We start from the raw sequence: 20,928 nt of genomic DNA on the forward strand, positions 1-20,928 counted from the left end.
ACGGGCCCTGCAACCTCCCTTCTAACTTCGAAATATGTTTGAAGAAAGTTGCCTCTTGGATGGAGCACTCCTGTCTCAGACTCAATGGAGGCAAAACAGAACTCATGCTCCTAGGAAAACACTCTAGCATGGATCTTAATCAAATATGGCCCAAGTGCCTATGCCCCCCCAATCCTCAAAGCTAGGATAAAGAGTCTTGGTGGCTGGCGAGACAACTCTTTCAAGTTTGATCACTAAGCAGCGAAGGTAACAGGGGCCTGCTTTGGTATACTCAGATCACTCAGAAAAGTCCTTCTGCTCCTTCCAATGGCTGCAAAAAGAACCCTGAGTGAGGCCTTGGTTCTACCACGCCTGGATTATGGCAACTCCCTCTACTTATGGACTCCCAAGGCAACATTAAGGAAACTCCAAGTGGCTCAGAACTGTGCAGCCCGGTTGCTACTTGGGATTCCAAAAACTCAGTCAGCCAAGACAGCCTTAAAGACCCCACACTGGTTGCCAATCTCCGAAAGAGTAACATTTAAGGCCCTCTGCATTGCCCATAAGACTATGTGGGGAATGGGCCCGGCCATTTACAAATCCCTTATCACCCCCTACCGCCCGAAGAAGGACCTGCGATCAGCTTATCTTAATCTTGCAGTTGTTCCCAAAATCAGGAGGACAAGAAGCGGAGGAAGATCCTTTGCCTATAATGTGGCAAAGCTTTGGAACACATTAACTCCTCACCTCCGCTTTGAACCTCAACTCCTTCCGTTTCGTAAAATTTTGAAAACCTGGCTATTCCAACAACCAGCTCTGTAACCTCACTCACTTTCTGTTCAAGCCGCTAGCGCTGGGATGCCGGAGGGTAGCTATGCGCTCTATAAATGTTTAATAATAAAAATAATAATAATTGCCAATACTTCTAGAGTATGATATGCAACTGTTTGCCTTTCACCATTAGACTGGCGAACGATTTAAAAATATGGTGAGGAGATTTTTTTTTTTTACAATGATTAATCATTATATCTAGCAGATGAATTCCAAACAAGGATTTTTAACCCATAACTAACGTATAGGCAGGGTGTGCACATTTCACTGCACCTTTTTGCTTCAGTAGTTGCATGTCATGGACAATGAGAGTGAAAAATGACTGCCTCCTTTGAGAAATCGATATTGAGTGTAATTTGATCTAGGCCAAGCAAGTGCATTTTCACCTACAAAAAAATTGTATTTCAATATCGTATTTTGAATCAGAATCTAATCTCAAGTTTGAGGCAAGAATGAAATCGTATTTTTTAGACATATGTTATCACTGCATTCAGAAATCACAGTCCACAGCTTGCGTGAAATGCACAGTTATTTTGAACTTCATGTGTAATGAGTTGGAATGGCTGAAAGGATTTTGAAATAATAATAGCGTATTTTAAAATTAGCACTTGCCTTTTTAAGTAGCCATAGCTAGGCCAAGACCAGTGTTTTTCACCTAAACTATCATGCTACGTATTTGACTATTTTCTCATAGCCATATGGAAGTGATACAGACCAGTCTTTAAAAGGAAATGACGTATTGCAGTGCAGTAATATGTCCTGCAGCAGAATGTCCCGATGCCACAAAAATATTCCCAACCAGCAGGTCCGCAGAACTAAGATGATTTTTGCATTTTCTGAAAATGTATTTGAATCATACAGAGACCCCGGCACAACATTTCACTTTTATGGCTATTGAAATAGCTGCATTTTACTACCCGAACAGAGCTGAATAACCGTGGCACGATAACCTTTTTTCTTTTTCTCTCTTTTTATAGGTCTCGGCTCCTGACAGCGAATGCGTTGTCTCGAAGAGAGATGTTGTATATACTTGGTGGGCTTCAGCCTGCCCATAAACTTCCTATTTGCTGTCACCATCGTCACTCTCCTAATCTTTCTCCTCACTTGTCCATGGTATGCATGTGCCATGCCTCTTGCTTTGTTGAGCCCTCCCCGAGAGCAGGGACCAATTGCTATATCAATCCATGTTATCATCTGTTTTAGGAACTACTTCTGTTGTTTGTTTTGAGCTCTTAACATGAGCGCTCGAGTTTTCAGTCGCTTGGAGCTCCGATGGCCCTTTACATCTTTATTTTTTAAAGTGTCCCGAAATGCTGCTTTCAGATCTCACTGTCACATGTGGGATGGAAAAAAACGAGGTTCTCCTGCTCTCCTTCCACTTCCTAGGAGAAGCATTTTAGGCTTCTGGAGAATGCATTATCCGTCTTTCATCTGATTTGCATTTAAGTTTTTGGAATTTTTTCTGGTCCTGAGGTTTGGGAGCTTTTTTTTAGTTCTTTAAGCTGTGGCATGTGTGAGGATAGGAACTGGTTCTCTTCCGCTGTTTTGACCCCAGGTGTTTGCAAATCGGTTGCTCTAGGCAGAAAAAACAAAGGAATAGAGAAAAGAGCAGTGGCATCAAGATCTCTGGGGAGTTGCCTGATAAACAAAAATTACTTTTCACTCCTCCGCCGTCTCCAAGAAGCAGTACAGCCCTTCATGGAGGGATCTCATTTTTTACAACCATGCTTCGAATTCAAAGCTGTAGTAATTTTTTTTATCTCGCTTTAAATGTATGCACAAACATTCAATACGTTTGCATCTTTTTTTAGGAGAGCTTGGTGATCTTTTTCTGGTACGTTCACAGGTCTGCTGAAACTTGCTGGAGTCTCGAGAAATGGCACGCTGTAATCTAACAAGCCATTTTAGCTCTCGAATATCCCTGAATGGAGGGGTCCCAGACCTTCTTGAAATTTCTTCCCTCTGCTGCGTGGCAGTTAGACAGCTCACGGCACCAAGACACCACACTACTAGGCGATTGGCACTGTATAGCAACATGCAAGGGTAAAGAATGTTGACATATCCCATTGTAAAATATATATATATATATATATATGCACACAAAGATTATCCATTTTACCGGGGGCCTCCAACTCTGCAGGGCGAGCTCACAAACAGGAATGGAAAATCCTGTAATTAGCACAGACGAAAACAAAACTGAGCCCACATCTTCGGCATCCTTACAAACTGACGCTTTATTGGTCTGATTGTTGTGGCAGCTAAAACAACTCATAGTCCTTACGCGTTTCAGCGCCAAGCGCCTTGTTCACAGGTGAGTCGATTTGTGTTCCTGAAGTCCAAGTGGTCACATGGTCAGCATTGAGACCACAATACCCAAAATGCATCATAATTCAAATTAACAACTTGCATTTTGGGTATTGTGGTCTCAATGCTGACCATGTGACCACTTGGACTTCAGGAACACAAATCGACTCACCTGTGAACAAGGCGCTTGGCGCCGAAACGCGTAAGGACTATGAGTTGTTTTAGCTGCCACAACAATCAGACCAATAAAGCGTCAGTTTGTAAGGATGCCGAAGATGTGGGCTCAGTTTTGTTTTCATATATATATATATATATATATATATATATATATATATATATATATATATATATTAGGCTTTTTTGAAAAGCTTTGTATCAGGGAAGAGTGCTGACTGTCAAAGGCGCACAGAGGACATAGTCTCGGCAGGTGATGTTACGGTGGTTCCCGTCCGCTTTTGACCCCTCCCACACCCTCACTGCTATTGGTTTGGACTCGTTGCAGGCAGTAAAGCCGCCCTCAGAATAAACCTGGATTCACAGAGATCAATTTACATGCAGATGTTTCCTGTTGAGCACATTCCTTCTGTACCTTGATTTGATGCTCCACTGCTATAATCTCCACTACACCCTCTCTTCCAAACACCTGATGGAATGGTAAAGCTATTCAACCATATTCTTTAGATGTTTGTTAAAGTCCATTGACAAAGCCAATAGCTCTCCAACCGCTGAGACCTATTGGCTTTGTCATTGTTTGTTTGTTAATGAAATGAAATTCATGTGCCAGCCTAGTCATTGACAAAATGTCATAGTGCCTTACAAAAGTTAGAATATTCCGGTGAAAAAATGTAGGTCCTCATTTACATTTGGTCTAAATTAACAGGGGCGTAGCTTCAGGGGGTTGTTTGGAGTGTTACCCCCCCCCCCCCTTAAATATCTATTCTGTAGTAAATAGTTGGGAGCAAGTGCTTTCAGTCGGGTATGGTGAAGTGCCTGTCAGAGTTCACCAGGGACTTTTACATGTCCACACCTCCAAAAGCACACACACACACACACACACACACGCACACGCACACACGCACACGCACAAACTCACACACACTCTCTTTTGTCTCTGTTTTAGATGCCATAAGAAATGTTGATTCGTTTTCAGAATGGTGTGTTTTAAGTGCCCCTATCAATACTTCCTCTTCTCTCTTTCCACTGCCTCTTGAGCCCCCTCGTGTTGTGATTCTCATATTATGAATTTTATCACGATATCCCAGCGTGATTGTTTTAATTCTTGTGCTCATAACCCCCCCCCCCCTCAATCTTATCGACCAAGCTACACCCCTGTATATTAAATGCAAACAAGAATTTAAAAAAAATGTGATTCCTTTTTGAAGACTTTCAATAAATGCCTCTAAGCATGGGAAACAGCCTGTCTCTTCAAAAGAACACATATGAAAAGTTAAGGCTTTTCGTAGGGTCAAATAAATACAATAGTCTGTTAGAAAACCATGGCACGAGAGAGGTGAGGGGAAAACTTCAAGTTAAAAACACAAAAAGCATGTTATACTATGTTCAAACAATTTTGTGTAAAGCCCTCATAGACCCGTAGGGTTTCCTATTGCATGAAAACTGATCCTGGCAGTGCATGCTGCTGCTTTAGAGCATTCCTTCCCACACATTACCTCTAATGCACCCACAGAACCTGAATCTTAGTAGTCACAGATTCCAGAACACATCCAATTACCACAATCTCAGGAGTGAGATATCATAAGCACAATAACAAATTATTCTGCTGAAGCAACGTCAGAAGAATCACATCTTCTCAACCCAGTGACCCATTTCTTTCTGATCACATCAAAGCCGCCCTCCTGGAGGGAATGTCTGAATCTAAGACTCTGACCTTGATGCTATTGCAGTCCTTGAATCCAGGCTATGTTCACCCTCCATTCTAGTATCTAGTCATTAGGATATAATATCTTCAACTGTGGTAGAGAAGTAAAAGTGGTTGGAAAATTACACTTATTCACAAGAAGTCCCTTAAATTAACGTGTCAACTTAACTTAATAAACTCTTTCTTGTTCTAATGCCTCCCTCTGAAGATCAAAAACACAGCACCTAAACAATTAATGCCAAACATATTGCACTTCAGAAAAAACAATATTGTATCATTGATAACATAACTAATTCACACATCTATTTCTCTGATCAGATTTTTCTATTCAATTTTATACTCAACTGACAGAGACTCCCATGCATCCTTCTTTGAATACTTCCTATTGGACAACAGCCTACTACAAAATGTCACCTTCCTACCCACAATCAAAGCTTATACTGGAACCAGATTTACATAATGAAGCACCACATGCAAATCTCTAACTCTTTTGTATTAAATTGACCAGCCATTGTCTTCATTCCATTAAAAAATCTGACCTTAACAAACCCAATAAAGTCTAGATACTGCAAACCCATTGACAGCAAGCATGGGCAAATCCAATCGGTCTGGCTTTAATGTGGTAACACATGCACATACAGCTTGCACTCAAGCTCATATACTATTTGTGCAATGTCTCAGTGAAGTGTGTACCTTTCTATGCCCCCTTTGACTGTGTCCTGTTTTTTTTATTTTCCAGACTTTTAGTGCTATAGTTTATAGGTCCATGAGCTCCAAGTGCTGGTGCCATATAGAGCCACAAGCTAGGAAAATGAAAAGGCAAGGAACAGACATAGGAGGCACAGGTACTCATTAGCAAAAGGCACACTTCACAAATAGTGTATGTGTATTCTTCAGGTTTGAAAGCAAAACAGAAGAAATTTCAGTTAATGCATTTTTAAGGATCCCAATCAAGCAGGTTGAACGCTCTGATAATACATCGAAAGTTTCAAGACAGAAAGTTATAAACCATCATCAAAATTTGTTTTACTCAGCAATAAATGCCATAAAACACAAAGGACATAATAAAATATGAAAGCCAATCCACATTAAAAGATTAAAAAGATAACACGTTTATAAAGATAATCAAAATTTTGATCTTAACAATGAATGAATGAAAGAAAATTTATAAACGCGCAACTAAGCCCGAAGGCATCAAGGCGCCTAACCAAGTAAAATCATAAAAGGCAGATCCAAAACTAAGGGTAGGCTTTGGCAAATAGCCACGTCTTAAGGGCCCTCCTAAAGGCTTGCTTTGAGGGAAGGGATTTAATTTCCACTGGCAGAGTGTTCCACAACTTAGGAGCCAAAGTTGAGTAAGCTCTGCCGCCCCACTTGGCTTTACGAGCCCAGGGGACTGATAGCAGGGATTTATTCGCGGAACGCAGAGTTCTGGAAGGGATATAAGGGGCCAACAGGTCCCTTAGGCCTCCAGATCTATTATTGGCCAAAGCCCCATGAATCAGACACAGAGATTTAAAGGAAATCCTGGCCTCAATTGGGAGCCAGTGCAGTGTCTTTCTGGCAGCCGACGCAGAAGCCCGCCTAGGCAAATCTAATATAAACTTAGCGGCGGCATTCTGCACCATTTGAAGTCACATTAACAGGCCCTTATTAATGCCTAAGTATAAGGCATTACAGTAATCAAGTCGTGAGCCTATTAGTGCAATAACAATTTGTTTTCTGGCTTGAAGGGACAAATAGTGCTTAATCTTCCGTAGGATGTTTATTAAACCCCAGCAAGTGGAAATAGTCATCTTTACTTGCTGACCCATCCCTAGGGTAGAGTCAATCATGACTCCTAGATTTCTGGCCAGGGAAGTAGGTATCGGGCACACACCCAGCAAAGTGGGCCACCAATCCGCCGACCAAAAGTCCTCCTTTCCTCCGAACACCAGAATTTCTGTCTTTTCGCCATTAAGCTTCAATGAATTGCAAATCATCCATTGAGCAACTGCCTCCATACAGTGTCTAAAATTGGAGGCAGCAGAGATGGCAGGTTGGGCGAAAGACATCAATATCTGCGTGTCGTCGGCATAGGAGATTATCTCCATCCCATAAGATCTAATAAGCCTGACAAGGGGGGTCACATAGATATTAAAGAGGGTCGGACTTAGTGCCGACCCCTGAGGGACCCCACAATGCACAGGAAGGGATGGAGATAAAAACTCCCCCAGCTTAACTCTCTGTTCCCTCTGGCTAAGAAAGGAGGCCAGCAAACTGAGTGCGGGCCCCTCCACCCCTATATCCCTCAGCCTAGATGTTAAAACTGAAGGAGACAGGGTATCAAACGCAGCCGTAAGATCAAGCAGGATAAGGAGAGTGGTCTGACCCTTATCTACTCTGGTGCGGATGTTATCGAGTACAATGGTAAGGGCAGACTCCGTACTATGCTCTCTCCTAAATCCATGCTGCGAGTGATCTAGCAGGCCAGAGGTTTCCAGAAAGGCTGCAAGATGCTGGTTAAGGTGGGTTTCCAGCATCTTTGCAGGTGCTGGGAGCAGCAAAATGGGGCGAAAGTTTTTGAGAACCCCCGGATCTAATGTAGGTTTTTTTAGCAGAGGTTTGACCACCGCTTTCTTCCACTGAGAGGGGAAAGTCCCATCCCTCATTGCCCTGTTCATAATATCCAATAACAGAGGCAGAAGACTCTCCTTACATTGTTTAAGGAGCTTCAAGGGGCAAGGGTCTAAAGGGGACCCCAACCTGGTCTTAGTCAGGAGAACTTCAAGTTCCTGGAGGGAAAGGGGTGGAAAGTTGGACAGACATCCTGAAAGCATCTCCTCGGGTAATGTAGACGATGTAACAGGAGAGCATGTAGAGGTAGATAATATTAGCCTCTGACACTCTAGTGCCGAATAAATGTCAACAATTTTAGATTGAAAAAATTGTGCAACATCATTGCAAAGCTGCTGTGAACTAACAACAGGATCAGGCACCTTCAATGATGTGAGCGTGTCTACGATTTTAAACAGCTCTTTCGGCGAGGAGAGGGAGGAGGTAAGAGAGGTGAAATACTCTTGCTTAGTTCTTATCACCTCCACCTTATAGTTCTTTAGGAGGGTTTTATGACTATCCCTCTCAAGTATATCCCAGGTAGTCCTCCAGAGACGTTCCTGTCTCCGTAGTCCCTGCCTAAGAAATCTTAGTGATTCAGAGAACCACGGGGCCGAAGGACTTTTCCTCGCAGAGTAGCGCAATGAGGCAGGAGCCAATTCATCAATAGCTGTTTTAATGGCACTCCCCATCCTCACTACTGCAGAGCTTACATCCTCCTCTGGGGAAATCGCTCGATTAGGTAGTCTAGGGGCGAGCGCGTCATTGGTTATATTTTTTAAGCTACGTCTCAGTTCCATCTTACTTGGCTCGTTCCCCTTGCTACTAATAGAAGCAGTCCTTAGTTCTATAGGGATCGCATAGTGATCGGACCAAGAGAGAGGGATAGGAGTCTCAATGGTCAGCCGAGTATCATTGGAAAAGACCCCATCAAGCGTATGACCCGCCTGATGGGTGGGACCCTTGACTAGCTGTTTCAACCCGCAACCAGAGAGAATATCCAATAAGGATAGAGTTTCGGTAGACTCCAGATTTTCCAAATGGAAATTCAGGTCCCCAAGAACAGTACAGTGCTCACAACCAAAATGTGACTCTAAAATGTCGAGCATTTGATGGCCAAAATCAGTTCTGGTCCCCGGAGGTCTGTAGATAAGAAAGCCAGTAAACGGCACTGCATATGATCCATTAATGGAAAACTGAAGGGCCTGAAAAGTATCTTGGAATTCATCTAGTGGGGTAACATGGCAGGAAAGGCAGTCTCTATCGAGAATACCAAGCCCTCCACCCATACGAGCCACTCTGTCCATTCTCACCAACGTGTAGCCCTCTGGTACTGCCTCAACCAAATCAGGGCCCGAGGAGTCCTTAGCCCAGGTTACCGTAATAAAGACCCAGGCGGGCCTTCTGGCCAATACGAAATCCTTGAAAGCAAGATTGTTCTTAATTAATGACCTCGCATTTACGAGAAACCCCTTATCGCTCCTCGGGCTAGTTCCTGACTTGAGACTCAGATCTAAAAATGAGACATCAGCAACAGGAGCCAACATCGAGGAAGAGGACCGGAAACAGTGGCAGCCAGGGAAGGTCTGAAACGCCTCCGGTACAAACCCATGATGACAAGGGAGCTTTGGAGGCTTTAGAGTAATCAGGTCCTGCCAGGAATAACCAATTCTTGTGGTAGCGCGGTCGGTATGTCCAGTCTCCCAGCCCGTCCTTAGCGCGGACGGGCGCAGACGGGCTGGACTCTGGCGTGACTCCGGCACACACGCCGCGCGCACACGCTGCGCGCCTGCATGTGAAGCCTATATAGGGCTCTAGCGAGTCTACCTGACTGTTAGAGCGCTACCTGGCCTAGCGTCCTGTCAGCGTCCCCTACCCAAGATGGCGCCAAGATTCACCAAAGAGCGCGAAACGCGCTAGTAAGGACCCGCTGAAGCCGCGGTGAGGGCACAATTTATGATGCAAGTAAGAGTGACTTTTGTAAAAGCAGGGGCAAATAGATGAAATAAATTTAACAAAAGGACAAAAACGGGTAATTTTAAAATTAGGCACAGCACCTAATGCCACAGCGCAGCGCTCAGTAATGTATAGCCTTAACCGGCAAGCCTACCTTCCAATGCCCCTTAAATACTTTTCGCTGGTAATTGCCTCTAGCCAGTCCACCTGACTGCTAGAGCGCTACCTGGCCTAGTGTCCTGTCAGCGTCCCCTACCCAAGATGGCGCCGAGATTCACCAAAGAGCGCGAAACGCGCTAGTAAGGACCCGCTAAAGCCGCGGTGAGGGCACAATTTATGATGCAAGTAAGAGTGACTTTTTGTTAAAGCAGGGGGAAATAGATGAAATAAATTTAACAAAAGGACAAAAACGGGTAATTTTAAAATTAGGCACAGCAACTAATGCCACAGCGCAGCGCTCAGTAATGTATAGCCTTAACCGGCAAGCCTACCTTCCAATGCCCCTTAAATACTTTTCGCTGGTAATTGCCTCTAGCCAGTCCACCTGACTGCTAGAGCGCTACCTGGCCTAGCGTCCTGTCAGCGTCCCCTACCCAAGATGGCGCCGAGATTCACCAAAGAGCGCAAAACGCGCTAGTAAGGACCCGCTGAAGCCGCGGTGAGGGCACAATTTATGATGCAAGTAAGAGTGACTTTTTGTAAAAGCAGGGGGAAATAGATGAAATAAATTTAACAATATGGTATTTTTTCATAAATTTAACACACAGAATAGATCACCATTCCAGAAGTTTAACATTAAACGATGCACGAAGGCAGCACAACAATTGCTAAAATTCACATCACCCAACAGTGATCTAAGATATCCCTTCTAGGGGTTTTAACCTAGACATGATTACAGCATCCGCTGTGTAAAAAGGAGCAGAAATACATTTATGCTGCAGTAATAGAGTATCATTGGATTCACCATCCAAATGTCCTAGCTGATTAGTATATAAAGTAAACACCAGTGGAGCTAGGGTGCACCCCTGATGTACTCCTCCCTATGGATTAAAGCTATAAGACAGACCACAGCCAAGACCATATCTAAGGTGCTGCTAAGCCATGATTAAGTTGTTTTCCGAAAATTTACTATAATCATATTTACACCCATTTTACCCAGGATCGTCCAGAGTTTTGCCCTACTGACCCTATCAGAAGCAGAAGGTAGAACCATGAATTCCAAACAAAGGGAACTCCCATATTTTATATTTACATTTCAGAAGATATAGGTTAAAGCACTGCTCAGTTGTACTTCTGACCTGACAGAACCTATATTGGCAATCAGTAGTTATCCCCTTTTCAGAAGGCCAGTCTCTTGTCATGAATATCTTCCCTATTACCTTATTCATGGTATCAATAAGGGTTATAGCATAGTGGGTTTAAATTACCCCTTGTTTTCAAACTGATTTTCAAAATGATTGATGTAGTGTCAGAGTCCCACAAGTCTTACCTTGTACTTGTGAGGCGATCTCACAGAGGCGACATGAACCACCACCGCTGTCTCCACCCTTACCCTAGTAGATGCGTGTGTACTGACCAGGATGGAGATGGGACCGGGGGTAGAAGCTAGAGATGGGGAAAATATGTCTTCCTGTATACCAGACTGAGGGTCTCGCTACGTCCCCGGATTCCCTCAAGAAACTCGGTCTGGAATGGAAGAATAGGGGAACAACTCTTACCTTTGCTTCACACCAACCCCCTTCTGTAATAAGGATTACAAACCACATATAGGACAGTAAGGTTAGCTCATATGTGATACCAAGGAAGTCATCAGCAAGGACTGCAAAAGAACAAGCGCTCCTGCGTGTATACTAGGAAATTGTTAAGTACTCCAGCGCACCTGGAAATGTACGTGTAAACGCACCTGCGTTATGTAGCCCAAAACAAAGTACCAGCGCTCCTGCGCATGAAAACCAAAATCAAAACCCAGCGCTTCTGCGCAAATAATAAAGAAGAACAGTATGTGATAATCCTAACACACTCCTGTGTGTACAGATAAGAGAAACCAAGGAACAAGGATTCAGCGAGGACAAACAGGCAAGGGGAATGCCTGCTAGTACTGACAGTCTCGCTTCTCCGAATAGCTAAGTGCAGCCGCACTTCGCTAGAACAGGCAACCAAGGAACAGCACTCCTGCGCGTCCCAACCTTGGGCACCGGCATGGCAACGAAGGAATAGCAGGCTCTCCCAGAGGTCCGATTACCTGTGGAAGGACGTGCGTGGTCTCTCTATCTCGTCCGATGGTGGCAACGGTGTTAATCCAAAGCGCCGAAGCAGCGGGACCTGCCGGCTACTATGCGGGTCATCCCGGAAGCGCTGTGACTGCAGTGGTGTCTGCTTCTGGCCACCGAAGCTGGACCGCCAACCCGACTCTACATCGTGAAGCCGCAATCACGCTCCGCATTTGTACGGAGGTCACGTAGCTCGTCTGTAACCATGACATGTAGACCAGGAAGAAGTATATGGTTAGCACAAACACTGTACAATACATTCAATAGAAAAGGGTCACATAAATCAATCTGGTACTTACAAAAGTCAAACAGGCCCCTATCAGGTTTAGTGGCCTTTTTAGAAGGAATAATATAGTCACATGGATCCGTGCTCCGAGCATTTCTCAAGTACTATTGGTCTTGCAAGAGGTAAAATCAAATCATTTCTAAACAGCAGTATTCACTATCAGGAGATTACCTGTCCATAAAACATTCCTAATCAGACAAACAACTGGATTACATGCAGTGCTTAAATCAGTTCCAGAACTTGAGTCATCTAGGTGGACCAAAATATCTGCTTGTGCTCCAGTCACTACCTTACTTTCAATTACCCCAGGGACAAAAAGTTGCAGCAAAGACGTGTACCATTATTAGCTATGGTTTTAGAACTTGGGAAAATGTTACAAAATCTGTTAGTGGTGCAGTCAATCCCTAACCTTAACACAAGTGCATTGGGATCACTATATAAACTAGGTAGGACCCCAAAATTTGCTACATATGTGTACTGGCTAGAGGCAAACATATAACCGAGGGTGATACTGTTGCCCCTACCTGAAAAATCTGGTAAACCAGAAGTTTAAAATATATTATCAGTATTTAAATTCCATCTTAGCAAAAATGTAGTTAACGTAATAAATCTAAGCATTTGCCAGTGGGATTTGGATTAATTTTTGTCGGTCACTCCAGATAGCTTTGAGAGGATTTTGATTCCACCTGTTTAGACCCAACACACAAGCACACACAGACAGCACCTTCAAGCCTTTTTCTATTTTTAGATTCGGGAGATCTTAACTCAAAGCCCCTTACACTGTCAGCCTGACCAATGAGCAAAAGTACATGCTTCATGCAGCTTTCCTCCCATCTAATTCCTGTCCTGAGTCTACCAGGCTGTCACCTGTGTCTTGCCACCAACCACTATCTGCGGAGGAAGAACCCCCACTGGTCCCCTCCAGTGGAAACTGCCAGTCTGAGCTACTACTCCACTGCAAAACTACACCATCAACAACTGCAAGTATTTATGGGGCACATCATAGCCACTCCTGTGGCTCTCTTGGCTCCGCCCCTTTCAGTCTAATTTGGGGTTTTTTCTGTCTTGTCTGCTTGCTGGCATAAGATGAGTTGCTTATCTTGCAAATCAATGGTTCTCAACGGGAATGGTCCCCTTTAGGATGTTGCAGAAAACATGTCCTAGTACGAATCTCTCATCAACCTTGCTTTAGTGTTAAAATTGCGCTTGCACCTTACTCTTTTTCTGAGGATTTCTGTTCTAGTGGCAGAATGTAAAGTAAAGCATCCAGGAGGAGGAATCCTATATTACTACTATGGCAATGCGAAAAGAAATACATATTTTTGGGTGGGCAAAACTGTTAACTTTTTCTATTTTCTGCAGAAGTGTAAAGTTTCTCTAAAATGTCTCATACACTTTAATGTCACCCCAAATGAACGTGTTTGTGTTATCTCCCACGTTACCATTTTATGATGATATTACAATAGTTCAGAAACATATTTTTAAATATATGTATATATTGGTACTATGTGTGCTCAGGCCTTTTTTCTAGCCTCACAGTGCTTCTGTTTAGCATAGACTTTGAGGAAACCATATCTTCAGCCATTCTTACAACTGTCAAAGCCAGTGGGCATTACATATGTAGCCAGATCCCTACACACATTTTGATGATATAGCTGTAACTTGGTCGCGCATTCAAGACCTCAAAAAACTTGAGTGGCGTGCAGATAGCTCCAATCTGAAGTCCAATATCATGTTACGTATGGCAAGTCCTAGCGTATGCTTTACCTTTTGCATCCTTTGAGAAGATGGTTGTCTGACCTAATGTATAGTCTCACTTGGAACTGTAATTTTGAAAGTCACTCTTGCCTTCTGTGTAAGCTTGGCTTTGTTTGGCTTTTACCGATTGTTTCTGCTCTTTTTTTAGCCCTTTTTAGGTTTAGCCTACTAGACAGTACATGCGCTCTGTTGTGAGGCAAATTGTGGCTTACTAAGAACATAGAAGGTCTTGGAGCCCACACATAGCTTGTCATTGGTTGGCTTTCCTGTCACTCTCACTTGCCTGCGTCGTCTTCGTGTCCCAACTTGTCAATCTTTTGTTTGTTCCTCCCAAGGAGCATTGCCTCTTTACTGTCTCTTTTATTTGCTGGCATCTCTGCTTCCAGTGCTTGTGTTTCAAGAACTACTTTTTTCTTTTGTGTTAATCATTCCTTGAGATTGCTTGTGTTTTAGAGCTGTCTCCTTCATGTACTTCTTTCCCCATGCACTCCATGCTGCTATGTGTTGCCTGAGGGCTTTTTCCCCATACCCTCCCTGTTGCTCACCTGTATGCTTCTCCCCATTGCCTCAACAGACCCTCTCTGTTCTTTATCCCAACCCACTCCTTCTGTATTCCATCTTCAACCCCTCTGTTGCTTTTGCATCCCCCCCATGTTGCTTTGACATTTATTTATCGATTTAGAGAGTTTTATATAGCGCTGGCAAGACCTGAGGGTATCTGAGTGCTTTACAACGTTTACGCAGGCAATATTATCAGACAGCAGTAATTAAAGGTAAATAACAGAGTTGAGCGTTAAAACTGGATTGGTGGTGAGAGAAACACAACCATCTATACCTGGAGCAAGGTGGAGGTTGCCAGAAAGCGCTATGATTTACTGTCCAGAGGATTAAGGTGGCATTGAGGAGGAGACCTTTTAGTTTTCTCGTAAAGATCATGAAGGAGGGGTTGGCCCTGAGATTTACTGGTAGGGAGTTCCAGATTTTGTGGGCGTTGCCCAAGAAGGAGCGAGGCAGGGCTTTCTTTTTATGTTTCTTTGGAGGTATAAGAAGTAGGGTGTTGGTGATTCTCAGGTTTCTTGAGTGGCCTGCCTTGGTGAGTTTATCAACCAAGTATGCTTGTTTACCAGTGTGAAGGACGTTGTGAGTGAGACAAGCCATTTTGAAGTGACAGCGAGCTTCAAGTGGAAGCCACTTTAGATCTTCCAGGGAGGGGGAGAGGTGATCGTGTTTTTTTACTTCAGTGGCCATCCTTGATGCTGCATTGTGAGTGGTTCTCAGGGGGGCAAAGTGGGACTTTGCTGTGCCTGTGAGAGTAGTGTTCCCATAGTCTAGTCTGGACAGAACCAGGGATTGTGCTGCGGTTTTGAGGTCATTTTGAAGGGAGGAAGGCTTACATTTTTTCTGGAGTTTTAGGTTGTAGAAGGGATTCCTCGCTGTATTCTTTATATGTGAGCTCATGTTCAGGCTTTGGTCCAGTGTGATCCCCAGCAATTTGGCATAACCAGCCATGGATAGGTTATAGTTGAAAGAGTTGATAAGCTTTACTCACTCTTGAATCTGTAGGCTCTGTCCGTTGTTTGAGAGAAGTATTTCTGTCTTCTTTTGGATGAGTTTCAAGTGGTTGCGTGATAGCCAGTTTCTTGGTTATTGTTAATATAACATTCAGTCGGCCTATGTCATCTAGAGTGGACATTTCCAGGTAAAGCTGGATGTCGTCTGCATAGAAGTGGATGTTTGCTTGTTTGATTATAGTAGTGAGGTTAGGTGAGAGAACTGAACCCTGGGGTACACCTCTGGTTATAGCAGAGGTATTTGAAGTTCCGTTGTTTATTTTTATTCGTTGAGAGCGGTTGTAAAGAAATGATGGGATCCATTGCAGAATTAGACCATCCACTCCAATTTGTTGGTTGAGGGTGCGTAGATGAAGCTTATGGTCCACCGTATTGAAAGCCACTGATAGGTCTAGGAGGATGAGTAGGCAGCATTGACCAGCATCCATATATTTGTGGATGTCATCTGCTATATTTAGTACAGCTGTTTCTGTGCTACAGACCTTTCTAAAGTCCGATTGTGGTGAGTCCAGGAGATTGTTGGTGTTGATGTGCTGGTTGACTTGGAATAGGACAGAATTTTAGCCTGGAAGGGAAGGTTGGAGACTGGCCTGAAGTTGTTGAGGTCATCAGGGTCTGATCCCAGTTTTTCTAGCAGTTCAGTGAGTTGGCCTAATTTTAGGCAATCTGGCATAACCCCAGTACTTAAGGAGCTGTTTATTTTCATTGTCCAGAGGAGGTAATAACGGGATTAAGATTTTTTGCCAGGGAGGTCTGGAGGGGGTCTGCAAAGTGGGAGGCGGGCTTTGAATTCGCAATTAATTTTGAGATGTCCATCTCCATGAGTGTGTTGAATACTTTCCAGCTTTTGGGGGTTGTAGGGAATCGTAGGATTTGCTTGCACTCATCGGTCTCAGGAGGGGCGATCACTACTTGGGAGTCGGAGGAAAGCAAGGGGGGGGTTTCATCACCTTCAAGGGGGTGGTATTTCTGTAGATGCCTGAGTGTGGCATTCTACAGAGGACTTGATCATCATAATTTTCTCATCAAAGAATTTAGCAAATTTGGTACAGTGTTCTTTGGTGACCTGAGGGACTTTTTTGGGTAGTTTGTAAGTCTGTTTTTTTATGATGTTAAAATGGTCTTTCGGGCATTTTTTTGCAATGTCTAGAGTGCTGCAGGATAAAGGCTGCTTTTTCTTTCATTATGTGATTTTTATATTTCCTGTGTTCTGCTCTGAGTTGGTGAAGGTTAGTTAAGGATGGGTTTGCTCGCCAGATTCTTTCTGCAACTCTAAGATGCCTTATTTCTGTATTGAGGACTTTGTTAAACCAGGACCTCGAGGGGGTATCTCTAATTATTTTTAGTTTCAGAGGGGCTCCTTGATCTAGGATGGCTGAAATTGTAGAGCTAAAGTGGGTTGTGAGTTCATTCATTGAGAGGTGATCTGTCGTTGGAGGAAGTAGAGAAATCATTCTTTCTGCCAGAGCAGCTAGGGGAATCTGGCTTATGTTTCTAGTCCACTGGAGAGCTTTGGTATTATGGATGATGTGTGGTTGTGCCTGGTTCGAGTGGAACAGAATGGGGTGGTAGTCCACCAGTTGACTGGGAGAGTGTTCTTAATGGTTATTGCCTTGTCCTGGGCTGTAATGGTGTCAAGGGTTTAACCTCTGGTATGGGTGTGTTTTTTGCAGTGTTGGGTAAAGTTGTTTTTGAGTAAGAGTTAGTTTACAGATTGGGTTAGTTTGTTTTCATAATCATTCCAATGGAGGTTGAAGTCACCTACGATTATGTTATTGGCATTGGAGAGTGAGCAGTGAGTTACCAGGTCTGATAGGTGTTCATGGAAAGAGAGAGTGTTGCCAGGAGAGTGGTAGAGAAGGTAACAATTAGTTTTTTTAAAATTGTTTTCCATCATTATAGTAGTGCTAACATATTCAAAAGTGCTGTAGGTAGAGGTGACTGCTTCAACCATCATAATGGTATTCTTGTGGATTATGGCTAGGCCACTGCCTTCATGATCCTTTCTGCCTCTCTAGAGGATTGAGAACCCAGGAGGGACTAGGTCAAGGATTGGGTAAACTGATTTATTAAGCCAAGTTTCTATGATGAATTAAAAATCAATCTCATGGTTCCACCCTCCTCCATGTTGCTTCTGTGTTCCCCCGTCCTCTTCCGTGTTGCTTCCCCCACTCTCAATGCTCACTTTAAGAAGAAACAAAAAATGCTTTAGTGTTTTATTTTCCTTTGTTTTTAACTTTAGCCATGCATCAAGGAAGTGGGACGCTATGCCAAAAAACACTGGCAAAGCCCACAGGTCACAGAGACAAGACATATTGGATTTTCCAGTGCTTGTTTAAGCAATGTCTTGATTTCCCAGAAAAGCATAGTCATAAGGTTTACATTTGTACTTTGTTTGTTCTCTTCACAGGCCCAGGAACAACTCCTGACTGAGGTTCAGCGGTATAAAGCTAAGATCGAAGACTTGGAAAAAGCTCTCGCCCAGAAGGGGCAGGTTTGTATATGGTTCAAACTGATGTGCCAATGTCTTTCTATGGGACTGAAATCACTATGGCACTGTTTGCAACAAGTTGAAAAAGGAAAAGCAACAATAGTTGCCCAAACAAAAAAGATGCCCACCCCCCACGCTTGCCAAATTCCTCTCTCAAGCCCCTAATTCCAATGGCAGCAAATATTAACTGCAAACGAGTAGCTGTGGTTGGCCACCATCATTGTCTTTAACTTTTCCACAATAAAGGAAACCCCCATAACTGCTAGGGGTATTGAGACCCCAGGTTAGACTTTTGAAATGAGAACATTTTACTTATGTTTGCTATTTAGCTCATTGTTCCCTTTACTTCTTTCTTTTTCTTTCTCGCTTTCATGCTCTCTTTTTTCATTCCTCGTTTACCACTTTCCCTCTCTTTCATTTGCTTTGTATTTACTATCACTTATTCTCTTTCATTACATCACCTTTTGTTATTTGTCTTTCTTCCTCTCCCTTTCACCCTCGTCATCTTAGTTGTGAACATTTATTTTTAATTACCTTTACTTTTTTATCCTTTCTCTGCCTCTCTCTTTCATTCTTTCCTCCCCTTTAAAATTCCTAGCCTAATCAAACCCTCTCTTCCACACCCTCAACCTGCCTTCTTTTTCTCTTTTGTTTACATTGTCTCTCTCAGTCAGCTGTCAACCATCAACGTTTGCCCCGCAGCCACGTGGGGCCTGTTTCTTCCCTGTACTAGTTGTAGAGATGATGGGGTCAACACAATCATTTCCACATGTAAAAGGGATGCAGTAGCAAATGTAGGAACGCAGAAAGCTTCTCTGTCAGGAAAGGTGGAACACATTGAGGAAGCAGTTCAAGCTTCACTCACAAAAAATATGGGGGTAGATTTACAAGCCCCTTGCGACACATTTACGCCGCCGTTGCGTCACTTCTGTGATGCAGCGGTGGCGTAAACCATGCGCCATATTGCGCCTTATTTACAACGTGACGCATCTAGGGAGATGCGTCACGTTGTAAAGCCCTGCACCACATTAAACCTGCATCAGGTTTAATGTATGCAGGGTGGGCGTTCCCTCGGAAAAAGCCTCGGAACAGTGACACAGTGAAATCTACAAGATTTCAATGAGTCACTTTTCTGATGCTTCTGCGTCAAAACCCTGCGCCTGCTTGAAGCAGGCGTAAGGCGTGATGCAGCATGTTAGATATGGGCAGCCCATGAGCATTGCTGGATTTGCGTCGCTCTTGCAACACGACTACAGCAATGCGCCGCCCTTACGCCATCAGATTCGTCACGCATCTGTTTATCCTTGCACCACGATGTGCCGCATTGTACATGCGGCGCATCTGTGATGGCGCAAGGGTAAACTTGCGTGACGCATCTTGCCTGCATATCAGCAGGAATGCGCCAGTCCAGTAAATCTGCCCCGTACTGTTCAAGCTTCATACGCAAAACAGGTATAGTAAGGGAAGGAGTGCAGTTACCCTCACACACAAAATATGTTAACAGTGCCAGCTTCCCTCCTAAACAGAACATGGTGCAGCCCAAACAGCATCGGTGTATGATGCCCGTGCACACACAGATTCAGCACGCAGTAGGCGTGCAAGCATGACAGTGCAGCGTGCCCAGAGGTGGTGTAAGCTTGCCCAACATAAAAAAAGCTACAGCATGATAAGCAGTAATGGAAGCAAGCTTCTTTTATTTTATTATGGGCACAACGCGGGCAGCAGAAGTGCAAGCTTTATTTCCCCACACAAAAATGGACATCATGGGCTGCAGTTCTAAAACTACCCTCGCATAAAACAATCACAAGCCAGAAACGAGCTGTACACATCTCCCCAACATTAAATGAGTGTAACAGACAAACATCAGCGCAGACCACCCTCACATAACAGTGTGAGAAGGAGCCATGCAAGCCTGCCTCACACTGAATATGAACAAACGTGGATAACTGCTTTGGGAATCTCTGTCATAAAAAGACAGGAAAGGTAAATTATTCAGCAGTGAAAGAGTCTGGTACAAAAGAGGTGCAGCAAGCAACAGTGCAAGCCTTTGCACAAAAAAGTACAGAATGGGCAGTTGTGCAGACTAGCAATGTCCTCAGCACCAGTGCAAGCCTATTTCACAAAATAGGCACACTCTAGGGAGCAGAGACGGAATAGGGGGCCTCAACTACCAAGTACCACCATATCATGCGTGACACCTTTAGGTGGCTCCACCTTTTTATCAGGTTTTAAGCTCATGTTCATAATGGTAAAAAACCAAAACTGTGAGTGCCAAAATGCAAGCGTATGTTGGTTCAAAAGCTAGGTTTGAATGCAAAGGTCACATATGATGTTTGTCACCATGCATCACCATTAATATGCCTGTGGGTATGTATACATGCATGCAATAAATCAATGAAAAGTAGCAGGCACGCTGTGGATATGGAGATTCCCGCCTCTCCGTAGCACAGGTGATTATCACGCCACCCACTGCAGAGTAGACCGCAGTGAAGGGTGGAATGGTGGACTGCTCCGGGATTGCTCCGGGATGCACAGAACGCGGAGCTGAGGGAGCCGCGACCGGGCTCTCTAATCGCTCGTAATTGAACAGCAGCACTCGAGCAGCGATTACGGGAGTTTAGCTGAGATGCCGCTCAGCTCCGATGTCGTCCTGAGCAGCCGCGAATCCCATCCAAATCTCGCGTAATTGTTAAATGCGGAGCCGTGGAGACTCAGACTGGATTGCCGAAAATTCACAGGGGGAAAAAAGAAGGCCGAAAGCTGAAGGCTGAAGGAGGCGGAAGGCTGCTGGTTGCTGGTAACACCGGTAAACACTGCATCTGTGCTCAGTAAGAGCATAAAGCATTTTTTCAGCCCAGTGAACATTACTGTTGAGGTGTAAGGCTATGCAGCCAGATTGGGGGTTTCTCTTTTGACAGCAAAAAGTTACGAATCCCCTGCCAGGGAAAGCTCAATTGTGATTAAATTGTGATTAAAAGAGCCAGCAGCAGCAAGTGGGAGCAAGCGGG

General features: G+C 44.0%; 1 protein-coding gene across 2 annotated transcripts in view; it reads left to right on the forward strand.

The window, feature by feature from the left end:
• Positions 1-20,928, forward strand: part of JAKMIP2 (janus kinase and microtubule interacting protein 2) — a 354,418-nt gene that overhangs the window by 240,583 nt on the left and 92,907 nt on the right. For both annotated transcript variants that reach the window (XM_085618096.1, XM_085618097.1), the window contains exon 12: positions 17,840-17,923. In XM_085618096.1, the coding sequence (XP_085474222.1) occupies positions 17,840-17,923 (84 nt within the window). The remainder of the gene's footprint in view (positions 1-17,839; positions 17,924-20,928) is intronic.

This window comes from Triturus cristatus, chromosome 7 (genome assembly GCF_964204655.1).
Source record: "Triturus cristatus chromosome 7, aTriCri1.1, whole genome shotgun sequence".
In the NCBI taxonomy this organism is placed as follows: domain Eukaryota; kingdom Metazoa; phylum Chordata; class Amphibia; order Caudata; family Salamandridae; genus Triturus; species Triturus cristatus.